The 16,983-nt window shown below is 41.4% G+C and overlaps 1 protein-coding gene across 1 annotated transcript; it reads right to left on the bottom strand.

The window, feature by feature from the left end:
* Nucleotides 1-9,070: 9,070 nt before the first annotated feature.
* On the bottom strand, nucleotides 9,071-14,667 carry LOC114485975 (zinc finger protein 436-like). Its single transcript, XM_028488052.2, has 3 exons — nucleotides 14,655-14,667; nucleotides 11,534-13,077; nucleotides 9,071-9,873 (listed from the first exon to the last, which is right to left on the bottom strand). Exons 1-2 carry the CDS (start codon nucleotides 14,665-14,667, stop codon nucleotides 11,825-11,827), a joined length of 1,266 nt encoding a protein of 421 aa, XP_028343853.1. The 3' UTR covers nucleotides 9,071-9,873; nucleotides 11,534-11,824.
* Nucleotides 14,668-16,983: the final 2,316 nt, after the last annotated feature.

Raw genomic sequence — 16,983 nt, 5'->3', positions numbered from 1 at the left:
TCACTATCATTATTCTGAATTCTTTTTCTGGAAGGTTGCCTATCTCCACTTCATTTAGTTGTTTTTCTGGTGTTTTATCTTATTCCTTCATCTGGTACATAGCCCTCTGTCTTTTCATCTTGTCTATCTTTCTGTGAATGTGGTTTTTGTTCCACAGACTGCAGGATTGTAGTTCTTCTTGCTTCTGCTGTCTGCCCTCTGGTGGATGAGGCTATCTAAGAGGCTTGTGCAGGTTTCCTGATGGGAGGGACTGGTGGTGGGTAGCTATCTCTAACCTTTTAATATGAGGTAACACAGCACAGCGAGACGAGTCCACAGCCCTGCCCCGTGACAGACCAAATCTGTGGTCTGACTGGTATGTCAATGAACAACATGCTTTTGCTTCTTAAAGCAAGTACAGGGCACCAGAATATTCAAACTGAAGCTTTGACTTTTACCACTTACAACCTGAACTAACAAAGAATGTTTAAAATTACCAAACCTTTTTATTGGATCCTTAGATTAATCTTCATCTTGCTTGTCCCTTTCATGATTCTGAAAGAAACAGTCTATTCCTCAGACTCCAAACAAGATTACATCAATTCAGCCTCTTCAAAATGCCTTCACTTGCTACTAACAAGGTTAAGCCATCCCAGACACAGTTCGAAGTCACACACAGGGGAAAGGAAAAAAGAAATAATGTAGAGGGACTTCCCTGGTGGTCCAGTGGTAAAGGATCCGCCTTACAATGCAGGGGACATGGGTTCGATCCCTGGTCAGGGAAGTAAGATTCCACATGCTGTGGGCCAGTTAAGCCCGCACGCCCCAACTACTGAGCTCACACGCCTCAACTAGAGCCCGCGTGAGGTAAACTACAGAGCCCACGTGCTCTGGAACCCATGCGCAACAACTAGAGAAGAGAAAACCTGCACGCCACAACTAGAGAGAAGCCCGCGCTGCAAGGAAAGATCCTGCATGCCTCAGCGAAGATCCCGCGTGCTGCAACTAAGACCCAACACAGCCAAAAATAAAATAAATAAATAAATAATAAATGTCTTTATTTACCATTTTCCAAAATGGTAGTGATCCAATCAAGACTGGCCAGAGCTGAACACTGTCTCTCATTTTTACTTCCTAGATTATGCTTCTTTTAAAAAATAAATTGCCATATGGGTGGCTTGCAATAGCTTGTAGTCAACTTACCCCTAGGCCTGCTTTATCATCATTTTTGCGTGCCTGCTTTATCATCATTTTTGCATTTTTTCTTTTGAAGATTATCCTAGCTGGCCCAATGAGTTCCCTTCTAATTCTCAAATTCATCAAGCTGTTTTATTTTATTTTTTTTTTAATTTTTATTTTTTGTGGTATGCGGGCCTCCCCCCGCTGCGGCCTCTCCCGTTGCGGAGCACAGGCTCCGGACGCGCAGACCCAGCGGCCATGACTCACGGGCCCAGCCGCTCCGCGGCATGTGGGATCCTCCCAGACCGGGGCGCGAACCCGGTTCCCCTGCATCGGCAGGCGGACGCGCAACCACTGCGCCACCAGGGAAGCCCCATCAAGCTGTTTTAAAATGGAAAGAGTGTTTCTTCATCTTAGTGACACAACGTTTGAAACAATAATCACTACCATTTATGGAGCTTTTACTATGTGTCCAGTGTTTTACAAATGCTGTTGCTGATCCTCTCATGAAATCTTAAAGGCTAGTAATATTATCCCCTTTTATTGAAGAAACAAGGCTCAGGGAGGTTAAAACATTTCCTCAAAGCCACACAGGTGAACAAAGACTCAAACCGAGTTTTGAGCTACTTCATCAAGCTCCTTTTCAATTAAAGTCTTATTGTTGGCAGATTCTTCATTTGTGGAGGTAGACATTTTTATCAGTCAAAAACCCATCATTGTCAATCTGTTGAATGAGTTAGAAAATACTATTTAGAGCCCAAAGCAAACTGTGATATAAGATAATGAGAACATTTTCCTTATGTGCTTTGCAAATTGGCTTTGCAATGCAGTTTGAACATGTTCTGAGAAATGACAGTATCTAAGAACAAAACTGTGGCCTCACAAGGTCTCAACATCGAGGAGCAACAACCGTTTGGGTAGCTTTGCTAGAAAAGAAAACATCCCATGGAGATTATACCTACATAGACGTCATGATACTAGTTAGCATTTTAAAGCATTTGCCATGCTATCTCATTTAATGCTCACAATATATGAGGCAAGTACCAAAAGGTATCATCTCCCTTTTGCAGATGAAGAAACTAATTCCCAGGTCAGAGTTGAGACTCAGACTCTGATGTAACTCCAAATTCCAGTCTCATAATCATTATGGTACACAGCCAGAAGAGATGAATGAAACCCAATAAAGTTAAACCTTTGTCTTTTTAAGCCTTCAGATTTCCAAACCTGAAGTTGGTAGTCTCTGATTTTGAAATTATTTTTGTCCTTCTTTTTTAAATGAGTTCTCTGCTCTCCTGGGGTTCTGTTGAGGGAATATAGAAAAAGTGGGGGAAAAAAGTGAAAAAGAAAGTTAGCAAAATGAGCTCTCCTTTCCAACCTTCCATTTCCTCAATCAAACTCAGAAAAACAAGAATTGGACTTCCCTGGTGGCGCAGTGGTTAAGAATCCGCCTGCCAATGCAGGGGACAGGGGTTCGAGCCCTGGTACGGGAAGATCCCACATGCTGCGGAGCAACTAAGCCCGTGAGCCACAACTACTGAGCCTGCTCTCTAGAGCCCATGTGCCACAACAACTGAAGCCTGCAAGCCTAGAGCCCGTGCTCCACAATGAGAAGCCACCGAAATGAGAAGCCCGCCCACGAGAACGAAGAGTAGTCCCCGCTCACGGCAACTAGAGAAAGCCCACGCGCAGCAACGGAGACCCAACACAGCCAAAAATAAATAAATACATTTATTTAAAAAAAAAAAAAAGAAAGAAAGAAAACAAGAATCAGGAATTCCCTGGTGGTCCAGTGATTAGGACTCCGCGCTTCCACTGCAGGGGGCACGGGTTTGATCCCTGGTTGGGGAACTAAGATCCCGCATACCATGTGGTGTGGCAAAAAAAAAAAAAAAAAGAATCAACTTTCAAGTTCAATTAGGTTTGTTAAGTCCAATTTAAGAGTGATGAACGCTTGGTCTTTGGAATGATTTAACACCACATTTTCCTGCTTAGCAACAGCAGGATTCCCTGGAGACTCACCATCAGCATCTTGGTGCATCTACCCGCTAACACTGAACTCTGCAGCCGTTAAAGAGACTGGCACAGGCGGTGGCAGCAGCTGCCACCTAAATTCCAGAAATCAAATTCTAGGAGACTGTTGAACATAATATTTGGTCCATTGAGTTTTAATTATTTTAAGGCTTCCCTATAGGCAGACAGAAGATTGTTATGTGTGACAAACCTTAGGAAGTTACTGTAAGATTTTAACCAAAATCCAGTAGAATTCTACGATTATTACCCATATACCAATATACATGTTATACTGTTACACAAATCAGATTTAACAGGGATTGTGAGTCCTGCTTCCTCAGTATAACTTACTCATGTTTGTTTTGTTTTGAAAGTGCAATAAAATAGTAAGAATTGATTATAAATAGACTACGTGTGTATAACTAAATTTTCATTACTTTTAAGTTAAAATAACCATTAGAGGAAGGGGGAAAGTGCTCTCTATTTATCATTAATACTAACAATAATATAATACCTATGCTTGCGTGGAGTTTTTCCATTTACAAAGAGTTTCAAATACAGTATCTCACTAGACATCTGCTACATTTGGACATCTTGAAATGTGTCACGTCCTTTGCCCTCTGACCCTCCTCTCCTGATTTTTCTCTGGGTTCTATAATACTCCTCTCCTCTGCCCATCGTTACCTGTTGGTGCTCCCAGGATTCCATCCTTGATGCTGTTCTCACACTCAATCAGGGCCACCCCATTCACTTGCATGGTTTTCACTGCTCATTTCCATACTCGCTATTCCCATTTCTTTATCTACAAGCCCATTTGGGGTCCTGAGCTCTGGACTCATATTTTCAACTGGGCCTACTGGGCTTCATATTTACCTGCTGGGCTTATGAACATGTGTTTGGATGTAACAGGTGCTTCAAACTCCTCAACAAGTCTCTAAAGATGGTTTTTATCTCCCACCATTTGCCCCCTTCCTCCCTGAACTCCACCCACCCCAGTCTGGTTCCTCCAGTATGCCAACCGCTGCCTAGCACCTTACATTTGCTCTTTGGTAAATTAAGTACTTAGAACACTTTCCTCCAGATATCCTGACAGCTCCTTCAGAACTCTGCTCTAATGTCACCCCTTTAGAGCATCTTGACCATCCTGTCTAAAAGAGCAGTCCCCCTTCACTCCCCTTCCCTTACTCTATTTTTCTTTATTGTACTTGCTACCACCTGATGTTACATATACCTTTGCTGATTGTCCATCTCCCCCACAGAATACAAGTTCAACAAGGGCAGAGTCTTTGCCTCATTCATTCCTATGCCAGGTACATTGTTGGCGCTCAACAAATTTTTGTTAAATGACTTAATTAACTTCTATCCTTTATACCCACCCCAGATTCCTCCTCTTTGTGTGTTCTGGTTCCATCCAGAGCATACTCGTCCAACCAACAAATTACTCACCTCAGGAATCTGGATATCATAGGTTCTGACTCCTTATAAGTCACTGGTAAAAACAGTTGATAGTATGCGGGGAGGCTAGGACTAGGAGTTGAGCAAGAGTACAGATAAGGGACTTCCCTGGTGGTACGGTGTTTAAGACTCCACGCTTCCAATGCAGGGGTGCAGGTTTGATCCCTGTTCTGGAAACTAACATCCCACATGCAGCATGGCCAAAAAAAACCAAAAACAAAAACAGATGAAAGCTTGCCCCCTTCTCTTCCTGTTCTGGCTTTGTCCTATTCCAAGAGGGCCCTCAGGTCCACGTGTGGCTGCAGGTCCAATCTCTGTCCATCCTCCCAAACCAAGGGCTATGGGTACACACATGGAGATTGGTTTGCCCTCAAGAGAACAAACTTGCGGAAGAGGCTTGAAGTGGGCTGTCCGGGCAAGGAATTCCAAAGTCCTAGATAGTTGAGGTTTGTGATCTAGAAGGGGAGGGATGAGTATGAGCTCTAGATGGGCACATCCCCTTGGCCTAGTGGGGAAAGGTGCAACTTTAAAGTGCAGGGCTCAGGGAGATGGCCCTGTTGCTCTGGTATAATGGCAGTACTACCTGGGCTAAAATCCAAACTCCAACAGAGTGGACATAACCAAATGGGGGTGAAGTCTAGAAAGCATTCTTCTTCCCTCCCTTGTGTAAAAACCAAAGATTGAAGTCTTGTAACTCAAGAACTATCAATATGGAGATTTAGAAAAGGAAATCTTGGGTAAAAATCCTATTAGAAAACAGGACTTCATCAAAATTTAAAACTTTGGTTCTTTAGGTTTTTTTTAAATATAAATGTATTTATTTATTTATCTTTGGCTGTGTTGGGTCTTTGTTGCTGCGCATGGGCTTCCTCTAGTTGCGGTGAGCAGGGGCTACTCTTCGTTGTGGTGCGCAGGCTTCTCATTGCGGTGGCTTCTCTTGTTGCAGAGCATAGGCTCTAGGTGCACGGGCTTCAGTAGTTGTGACACGTGGGCTCAGTAGTTGTGGCTCATGGGCTCTAGAGCGCAGGCTCCGTAGTTGTGGCGCATGGGCTTAGTTGCTCCGCAGCATGTGGGACCTTCCTGGACCAGGGCTCGAACCCGTGTCCCCTGCATTGGCAAGCAGATTCTTAACCACTGCGCCACGAGGGAAGTCCCAAAACGTTGGTCCTTTGAAAGGCACTGTTAAGGGAATGGAAAGCCAAAGACTAGGAAAAATATTTGCAAATCATATCTGATAAAGGACTTGTAAGCAAAATAAATAAAGAACTCTCAAACAAAAGATCCAAAACTTTCATTAGATTCTCAAAGGAATCTGAATCCTCCTGAAAATATTAACAACTATTGGCTTATGTGCTCAGCTTGGAGAATTTCAGAGGTTGACCAACAGCCAAACCTGCAGCTGAGAGCTTAGAATCCTGCCCAAGCTTCCTGTATTGAGAGCTTGCCTTGTAACATGTCACCAAAGTTGCCATGATGTCTAATCCTAGATAACCCTCCAAAGATGACAATGATTCAAGTACTAGAGCATGAGGGGCTGGTGACTTTATCCCAGCTTTACCTTGGGAGGGGGTGTCTTAGTTGGGCCACATTGCCTTTAGGTGCCTTTTCCCTCTTGCATTAGGCCTCACCAGATATGCAATGAGAGAATATCTACCGTTTCTACAGAATTTCCTTTACGAATAGCTTGTGCAGTGACAAATCAGAAATGAAGTCACCAGTCCTGATGAAGGGAATGAAGTTTATACATATTCTCCTCTCATTTATCCAAGAACTATTTGTTGCCTGCCTACTCTAAGTCAAATATTTTGCTAGGGGCTGAAGATACAATGATGAGCAAGACACAGTGATTTCTTCAAGGATATCAAAGTCTAATGGAGGAGATGAAAAAGTGAACAGGCAATTACAAAATGAATAAAGTGCTTTCAGTGGGATAATCCCAGGGAACACTGAACAGGAACACCTGATCCAATCTCATGGGATCGCGAAAGGTTCCCTAGAACAAGTTAAGTATGAGTCCTGAAGGATGAAGAGTTGACAACCAGAAGAGTGGAGAGAAAGAGATGCAGCTTGAAGAGCGTTGCAAGTACAGGCAAAGTGCAGAGAACTGAAGCTGACGAGGGCAGCAGAGGCCAGATCTTGATGACCTACATCACACTGTATGCTGCTGGCAATGGAAAACATGAGAAAGTTTTACACAGAAGTGGCATGATGGGATTTGCCCTTCAGAAAGATCATTCTAGCTGCAGCAAGGGAGAATAGATGGAAGGGGGTTGAAAATAGATGAGACTCATTAAGAGGTTGTTTCAGTAAGCAGGATGTGGCTTGGTGATGGTCTGAATAACTGCAGCTAATATTTTGAGCCCCATTATTTAATTTAATATTTGCAACTCTGTGAGATGGATATAATTACCCCCATTTTACAGATGGGCAATCCAAGGAACAGAGTAGTTAAGTAACTTGCCCAAGGTCACATGATAAGTGGTGGCAGTACAGAGAGCAGGTAGACAGATTTGAGAACTATTTAGGAGATGGTATGTCATGACTAATTATTGAAGACTAATTATTCAACTAATTTTCATTATTGATTTTGGGAACGTGGCTAAAGGACAAGTTTTCACGTATGATATGCAAGTTTCTAGCTTGGATGACTAGGCCATGACTGAGTTAGGAAATAACATGAGAAGCAGGTGAGGGGGGACGGTGATAGAACAAAGTGGTAAATTCAGTTTGGGGTCTGCCTGGGTAATTTCCAAGTGGAGACGTCTACAGGGCAGCCGCAGGGGCTGGTGTGAAATTCAAAGTGAGATTTTGATGTTATCAGCTTCGGTCTCTGCCAGAGGGAAAAAAAGCACCTTTGAAGAAGCTGAAAATGATAAAAACTTGCAATATGAAGCATTTAGGAAAAGACAGTACAATGGGGTTCACCATGAAACCATTTTAGGTCATTACAGGGTAATTTTCTTCTATTCATTTTACTCAATTGTTTTTCACTAACAACTTTTTATTTTCTCCAGTCCTTTTCTCTCCACTAATTTTCTCCCCTTTGCCTATTCACATATCACAGTGTTCTCTGTCCTTAAAGGAAAACCTTTTCCATTACTTTATTTCCAGGACTTATTCCTTACTTCTTTTCATAGTCTTATCTCTCATCTTCACAAAAAGTTTGAAGTAATTTCAACTGGCTGCTTCTGATTCCTTATCTTCCATCTATTTTTTTTTACATCTTTATTGGAGTATAACTGCTTTACAATGTTTTTTTCTTTAAGATTTTTTTTTAAGTGGACCATTTTAAAAAATCTTTATTGAATTTGTTACAATATTGCTCCTGTTTTATGTTTTGGTGTTTTGGCCACGAGGCATGTGGGATCTTAGTTCCCCAACCAGGGCTCGGGCCCACACCCCCTGCATTGGAAGGCAAAGTCTTAACCACCGGACCACCAGGGAAGTCCCACACTAACAACTTTTTATCTTGAAGTCTCCTATAGATAAGCAGGTCCCAGTCGGCTACTCCATTACAGTTAGGTATCTAACCAATGCTTCAAAGAGGTGCATTTCTCCCAGGGCATACGAACTCCTTTTTCAACAGGAACACTAACCTTTGAAACACTAGGGAACCATTTAACAAATTATCATTTCAGTAGACTCAGTGGGGTCCTAATGGGCTGGAAGCACAGCCATAACAAAGGGCTAGTAGCCTCCTAGAGAAAATTCAAAGAAGGAAATCTGCCTCTACTATAATAATGGCGAAACATGAACATGTTAAATGCCCTGAAGGAGAGGTTCCAGGTGAATTTCTCCAGCATTTTCCTTAAACTTTCCTACCCAGAAATAAAAAATGCTGAACATGTAGAAAGGAGAAAAGGAGTTTTAAAAAATGTTTACAGGAACTCCCTGGAGGTCCAGTGGTTAGGACTCCGCGCTTTCACTGCCAAGGGCACAGGTTCGATCCCTGGTTGGGGAACTGAGATCCCACAAGCCATGCAGTGCAGCCAAAAATAAAAAAAGGTTTGATAAAATCTCTTTCTTTTTCCAGTCTTGGCCATAGGGTTAAGTAAAACTTTTCTTTCGTATTTGTATTTTTCCCCGATTTAAAGAACTTCCACTCCCTACCTCTGCCTAGACTGGCCTTCCATTTAAAAAAATGTTTCATAAGATAAAATTACGTGTCAGTAATTTGAAAATCATGGCCACACCCTAGTAGAACATAATTACTGCCTTAGGCAGACTGCACAATCATGTCATGAATATAGCCTTTCTTTCTAAGACGTATCTCTGTTCTGGGATCCTAATACTAATTTAATAGAAATTGTTTTAGTATCCTTAACAGATACTCAAAAATATCTCCTTAAAGCAATATGGCCTCCTCTCGTTTTTCCGTTAGGATTTTTTTTTTTTTTTTTTTTTGCTTCTGTCTGTTTCCCTTCTCCAAAGCTAATGAGTTACCCATATCAAATATTTCCATGTTGCTTTGCCACCAGCCTAATCTTCATAGGGAACTGTCCAGGTTTTTGCACTTGCCAAAATATGGCAATATCCAGAGGGCTCACCAATATGTGAAGACACGGTATTCCCAAATTCCCACAAGAACATCTGTACAAATGCATCAATATAAAAACAATTGTGCCCAATTTTAATAAATCTGATGAAAAGCCGTTTTATGAATTGGTGCTGGATTACTAAAATAATTCTCAGCTTTTTGATTTTAAAAATTATACTTTTAATTACAGGATATTGTTAGAATTATACAGATATAGATAGACACGATAACTGTGACCAATACCATAAGGAAAACTGCTGTACATACTTACTTGTTCACTCACTCTCCACAACCATAGAAAACAGGCACAATGTGTTCAGGGTGTGTGCAGAAGCAGCCAGAGACTTGGGAGCAGAAGGCATGCAAAAAGCTTTAGCAAAGAGAGACTGAGGCATAACTTTACACAGAGTTCAACACAGCAAATGGGCAACAACTGGCAGGAAGAAAGGAGACAGAGCTGGTCCGGCCCTTGCCCTTTTAACTTCCCAACTGAAGTGTACATGTCTGGAGAGATGGCTGGGGCACTCAGAAGCCAAAAGCAGCAGAAGGAACAGCTTGGGGGTGGGGCAGGGGAGTAGGGAAGGAAAAGGGGGTAAAATAGTTTTAGGTCATGGAGATGCTGTCTTCTTCCACAGCCACTCCGAAGCTGATGCCCCTAGTGGCTCACAGAAACAACAGGAGAACTTTGATATTCATTAAAACCACCAGCAACACTGATACGGGAAAAAGACATTTGAGTTTAGTCATCAAGAACATGTAAGTCATTCAACAATTAAAATATGAATATCCAAAGTCAGCTAGATTTTGTATAGAACGAAAAACATGCTCCCTGCCCGAGTTTGTATTTAAATAAGAGTGACAACATAAAGACACCTACTTGGTGGAGTGTTTTTTCATTGTTACTTTTGAGGTTGTGTCATTTGCAAGGGATGCAGACCCACATGGTTGTGGGTCATAATAAATCACTATAGTACACTACCCAAGGGAGACCACTGGCCCCTTTAACGCCAAGTCCCAAAGAGCTATGGCAAAAGTTTTTCAAACGTTACAACACTCACAATACAGTAGAAAAAACGTGGGGCAGGCTCAAAAAATATATATTCCTCACTCTAGTCCCATCTCCTGGGCATCAGTTCCCTCCCACTCCTACCCCCAAATGCTTGGATAAGCATCAACATTTGGGATATTTCTTAATTCCTATTTGGGCTGAGATAAGGAGAACTGACACTACTGGGCTTAAATTGGGTCAACTCTTACATTAACCACTTAAATCTGTAGGCTGGGAGAATGGAAATACATTCCTATCTAGTTTTATTAATTCCCTGTGACTAGGCCAAAGAGAAGATAATTCAGTCTGAGAACAGGACAATCAACCTATTTGTCTGGTAATAATCTCCAACTGACTGATACATATAAACAAGTGCTTGGTTCTGTACAGAGACAGATCTTACAGGAGAGTACACATTACAGCGCTAGTGTTTCAATTTTTTTTCATAAAGAATGAAAAAAAGGACATTTCTCACATTGGAGTTATGTCTGTAGTTCTGTCACATGATCAATATCACCCAAGAACATGCTAATTCAGTGTGAATTCAGTTTCTGCTACTGGAAAAACAATAGGAATACACGTTTTACATGTACATACACATGCCCTTATGCAAGCTAAGATAAACACTGGGATGTGGCCCTTATCAAATCCTAGAGTTAGCAGTATAGGGAGAATTGATCTTAAATGGTAGAGGGGAAAGAACAGAGAAATGACCTGTGTTCCTTGGGAAGGGACTCTGTGTCTCCTTCCCTGAAGTGGTCAATTCCACTTGCTCCTTACACTCCACCATCACTTATGGTCCTATCTTTCCTTGAAGATATTTTCCCTACAATATTCCCTACAGTGATCCCCAAAGAAAATTAATAAATTCTGATTAATGGCAATAACAGTGGGCATCTCTTGCTAAAGTCACCACTGTTGATGAGTCCTTGGTCCCCAAACCTGTGTCTCATTTTTCCTTTCAATCTGTATCTTCAGTTAGCTTCCACAAACATGAAAGCTTTAAAAAAGTTAATTAGAAACAATGAGGCAAAAAGTTATGCTCATTGCCTTCATCATGCAGAATCCTGCTCTTAGGAAAACAGAAAGATACAAATGCATGAGCAACTCAAGGATAAAGCCCTTTGAAAGGAAGATGTGTGTGCCCAGCTACTATGGTGAGTGAATAGGTGTGGCAATTCAGGCAAAGTCTCTGGTTGTCTTTTACCAAAGCAGCTGTGACCACCCTATCACAGGTCAATATTTCCCCTAGCATAGTTCTTTGGGCCAAGGATGGGAGAAATTACTTTTCAAGATTTACTCCATTTCCAGGCCTGAGCATTTACCGGCATTTAGCACCTGGTCTTCAGATTTCCAGTTACTTGTGGGGCTGATTTTGATGAAATAATTCATTAATATTGGGTGAATAAAAATCACTATTTTGGAGGAAGGAATACCATTCCCAAAGCCATGGATCAGAATTTCAAGTGGCTTCTCTTCTTCGATGTTTTAAACTGTGGCCCACAACAAGGAAATTCAGTACAGTAAAAGCAGCTCAGTCTTGAGAGAGCTCTTTGATATCAAATAAAATTGTACCTTCAAATGAATCATTCATTTCTCAGTCATAATTACAGGACTTAGTCAGTGTGAACTCTCTTATGTTTAATGAGAGCTGAGCTCCGGCTGAAACTCTTCTCACATTCGGTACATTCATAAGGCTTCTCTCCTGTATGAACTCTTTGATGTGTGATGAGGTTGGAGCTCTGGGTGAAACCTTTTCCACACTGCACACACTCATAGGGTTTCTCTCCTGTGTGGGTTCTCTGGTGTTTAATTAGGTCTGACCTTTCACCAAAGCTTCGCCAACACTCGTTGCACTCATAGGGCTTCTCTCCAGTGTGAATTTTCTGGTGTGTGATAAGATGAGAGCTCCGGCTGAAGCTTTTCCCACAGGCGTTACATTCATATGGCTTTTCCCCAGTATGGGTTCTCTGGTGCTGAACCAAGTGTGAGATGCGGCTGAAATTCTCCCCACATTCATTACAGTGGTATGGCTTTTCCCCTGTGTGGGCTCTGCGATGGCGCACAAGGTCGGAGTTCTGACTGAAATTCTTCCCACATTCATCACACTTGTAGGGCCTTTCCCCCGTGTGGACACGATAGTGTTTGATCAGATCAGATCTCTCACTGAAGCCTCTCCCACATTCATTACATTCGTAAGGCTTCTCACCTGTGTGGGTCCTCTGGTGCTGAGCTAGGTGAGACCTCTGGCTGAAGCTTTTCCCACACTCCTCACACTCATAGGGTTTTTCCCCACTGTGGGTCCTTTGGTGCTGGATTAGGTGAGAGAGCCGGCAGAAACTTTTTCCACACTCGTTACATTTGTGGGGCTTTTCTCCAGTGTGGATTGTCTGATGCTGAATGAGGTGGGAGCTTCTTCCAAAACTTTTCCCGCACTCATTACAGTCATAGGGCCTCTCTCCAGTGTGTGTTCTTTGATGCTGAATAAGGTGGGAACTCCGACTGAAGCCCTTTCCACATTCATAACACTTATAGGGTCTGTCACCAGTATGTGTTTTCTGATGTCGATTAAGGTCTGAGATCTGACTAAAGGCCTTTCCACAATGAGAACATATATGATATCGGATGCTTGTATGGACTTCTTTGTGGACAAGCAGATCGGTGACTTGTTGGAGAGGATAGCTTACCCACTCTTCTGCTGTTAGATCTCCCCATTGTCTTTCTGATCTATCCCTGTTTTCAAAGGCCTCTTCACTTTCAGGACTGTCCTCAGTATTACCAACAGGTCTTTCAGATGCAGTCCCAAATTCCACATCTTCACTAATCTCTTGTTTTGGATTCACCTCGTTTTCACTCCTGATTTCAAAATCTGTAATAAAAGGTGAAGAATAATACTGGTAAACACACAAAAATTATATACTGCGTGCTGGGCACTGTGCTAAGTTCTTTATGTGAATTACCTCAGCCACCCTGAGAGCCAGGCATTATGATGATTTCTACTTTATGAATGACAGATTCAAGGCCCACAGAAGTGACTTGCAAAAGGTCATACAGTAGTAAATGGTGAAGCTAAGATTCAAATCCAGTTGTCTGATAAAAGTTCATGCTCTGTATCACTACAGTTAATGGTTCCTTATGAATATTGTATATGTTCCTGGTGTTTCAAAAGAAGAAAACCATAAACAGAAAATATAAAAGACTCTAAATTAGAATTTCTAAAAGCCAAGAGCCTAGATATTGTATATGTGAATGAATGTGTGTGTATGTGTATGTTCTTGTCAAGCCTTCTTCATTACCATTATATAATATTTACTAAGAACCTACTGGGTTAGCATGGAGAAAAACAAATTTTTATCAATCTATATCAAGTCTCGGTTGACAGGAAAAATGACTGCCAAATGTTACTTGCTACTTTTCAGTGGCTTTTTTTTTTTTTTTCGGCCACGCTACGTGGCTTGCGGGGAACTCCACCAGGGATCAAACCCAGGCCCAGCACAGTGAAAGTGCGGAGTCCTAACCACAGGACCGCCAGGGAATTCCCTCAGTAGCCTTTTAATGAAAATAGAGGTGGGAAGGTTGGAGAAGGCAAAAGAGATGCCTGGCTCAGAATATTCTTGGCATTGACTAGGTAAAGACTTTAAATGAAAATCAAAATATACAAAGTCACTGTCTACAAGAAACTTTCTACCAGACACTGCTTCTTCCAAGTTGTGTTTCTTGGTACACTCTTTAGAAAGAGATTACTAGGTATGCTGGGAGAAAAGGGTCCAGGGATAAATTAGTTTGGTAAATGGTGCATACAACATCATCTTCTTAGAAATGCAAAATGCCTGATATCACATTAAAGGTTCTGAAGAGTCTTGAGGTAAAGAAGCCTTGTAAACATTACCTAACCCACTACCAAACTTATATGGGCAAGAAATATATATATATATATATATATATATATATATATATTTTGTGTGCTTCCATGCTTCCATCCTTCCAAAATGTGCTCAAAGCAATAGAGCAGAGTAAGAGGGGGAGGGTGTCAGGAGTACAGGAATGGAAGGGTGCAAAATTAAAAGGGTGGATCAGAGTTGGCCTCAACCAAGAATGTGACATTGAAGTAAAGATAAAGGAGGGAGAAAGCCAGCTGGGGGAAGAGCCATCTTGGGAAAGAGCATGCCAGGAAAACTGAAGTATACCTGCCCCATTCTAAGAACAGCAAAGAGACCAGCATGGCTGAAACTGAATGAGCAAAACACAAAGAGTAGTAGAAACTAAGGCTAATAAGTAGCAGAGGGGCCAGATCATGGAGGGTTTTGTAGGCCATTGGTAAAGACTTTGCCTTTGTTGAGGAGGAAAAATAATTTTCCCTCTACTCTTCTAGGTTCTTGGCTAAGACCACCCCCGCAAAAGACATTAATAGAAGAAAAACAAACAGAAGTTTAACAACATGCATACCTCCTGTATACATGGGAGATAGCCGTGAAAACAGTAATTCAGGAAATGACTCAAGCCATCATTTTATTTTATTTTTATATTGAAGTATAGATGATGGACAATATTATATGTTACAGGTGTACAATATAGTGAATCATAAGTTTTAAAGGTTATAATCCATTTAGTTATAAAATATTGGCTATATTCCGTATGTTGTACAGTATATCCTTGTAGCTTATTTTATACATAATAGTTTGTACCTCTTATCCCCTACCCCTATCTTGCCCCTTCTCCCTCAAGCCATCATTTTAAACATCATCTTCAGCTAAAAGAGACGTTGTAGGAGCCGGTTATGGGAGGCTATCAAGCAAAGCACAATAAACAAGAATAGGGTTGTGATGCAGATCGAAATTATTAAGTTCTCCATTGATAAGAGTTTCTAGAGATAAGACCATCCTCCTCTTCCTGGTATAGAGAGGAAGACACACATGGAGATTTCCCTCATAAACGTAAATATCTCTTACAAAAGGGTAACTTCTCGATTTTCAAAGCTTCTCCTGTGTCTGCTGTTTCTTAAAAATAGCTCAAAATAATCCCCATGCCAAAGAGGCATATTTTGACTTTGACGTGGTCAGTTCTGCTCCCCTTCACCTTCTACTGTGATTGAAATCAGGAGCCATTGTAGGGCCTTGAGCAGAGGAGGGACACATCTGTCTTACCCCAGAACAGGATGCCATTGTTGCTCTGTGCAGGATACACCGGAGGGAGTGTCAACTGAAAAAAAGTTGCACAACCTAAAAGTTGAGAATCATGTTTTATTTGGCAGAATTTCGAGGACTTAAGCCCGGAGGACAGCTTCTCAGATCTCTCTGAGAGACAGCTCCAAAGAGGTAAAGAAGGAGCCAGGATATACAGGAGTTTTTTCAACAAAACCCAGGTAGTGGGAACATCAAAAGATTACTTTAATTAAAGAAAACCAGACATCCCAATTTAATGAATTTAGCGTTTTTTCTGTGTATGGGAAGATGCAAGAGTCTGGGCTCATTGAAATCCCTTTGATATGTACCTTAACTATCCAGGGCCAGTATCCTGTTCTTTCCCATTCAGGGTGCACTTTTGGGGTTGGCTGAAGATCCTGCACACGCAACTAAGACCCGATGCAGCCAAATAAATAAATAAATAATTTTTAAAAAGCTGTTGTAATAATGCCTGGATGGTGGGGACAGCAGTGCCTGTAGTGGTGAGAAGTTGTCTGATCCTGCATATATTTTAAAGGTAGAACCAAAAGGACTTCCTGACACAAAACCCAGATGGCATGAATGAAAAGACTGATTCATTTACCTATAAAAGCATTCATTCATTCTCCAGCTGCTTTGGTGGCTCATTCATCTTTTTTTTTTTTTTCAAACTGCAAACTAGGGAATTCCCTGGCGGACCAGTGGTTAGGACTCCACGTTTCCACTGCTGAGGGTGCAGGTTCGATCCCTGGTCAGGGAACTAAGATCCCACAAGCCACGCGGTGTGGCCAAAATTAAATAAATAAATAAAATAAACTGCAAACTAAATATGTTCAACAGTGGTTCTCAAAAGCCTTTGTTATTTCTGTAACTTTATTAAAATTAAAAAACTAAATATATATATAAAAAATAACAGAAAACTAGTACCTCTATCAGCTTTATTAGCTGTGATAATAGGCATTATTTGTAATTATATATTATAAATTAGAAATTACATGTAACACATAATTATAACAAAAACTTTAGTTTTTTTTTTAAACAATTGTGCCCAATTTTAATAAATCTGATGAAAAGCCGTTTTATAAATTGGTGCTGGATTACTAAATTCTCAGCTTTTTGATTTTAAAAATTATACTTTTAATTACAGGATATTGTTAGAATTATACAGATATAGATAGACACAAGATAACTGTGACCAATACCATAAGGAAAACTGCTGTACATACTTACTTGTTCACTCACTCTCCACAACCATAGAAAACAGGCACAATGTGTTCAGGGTGTGTGCAGAAGCAGCCAGAGACTTGGGAGCAGAAGGCATGCAAAAAGCTTTAGCAAAGAGAGACTGAGGCATAACTTTACACAGAGTTCAACACAGCAAATGGGCAACAACTGGCAGGAAGAAAGGAGACAGAGCTGGTCCGGCCCTTGCCCTTTTAACTTCCCAACTGAAGTGTACATGTCTGGAGAGATGGCTGGGGCACTCAGAAGCCAAAAGCAGCAGAAGGAACAGCTTGGGGGTGGGGCAGGGGAGTAGGGAAGGAAAAGGGGGTAAAATAGTTTTAGGTCATGGAGATGCTGTCTTCTTCCACAGCCACTCCGAAGCTGATGCC

This window comes from Physeter macrocephalus, chromosome 3 (assembly GCF_002837175.3).
Source record: "Physeter macrocephalus isolate SW-GA chromosome 3, ASM283717v5, whole genome shotgun sequence".
NCBI classification, from domain to species: Eukaryota; Metazoa; Chordata; class Mammalia; order Artiodactyla; family Physeteridae; genus Physeter; species Physeter macrocephalus.
This window is presented reverse-complemented; position numbering and strand designations above follow the sequence as displayed.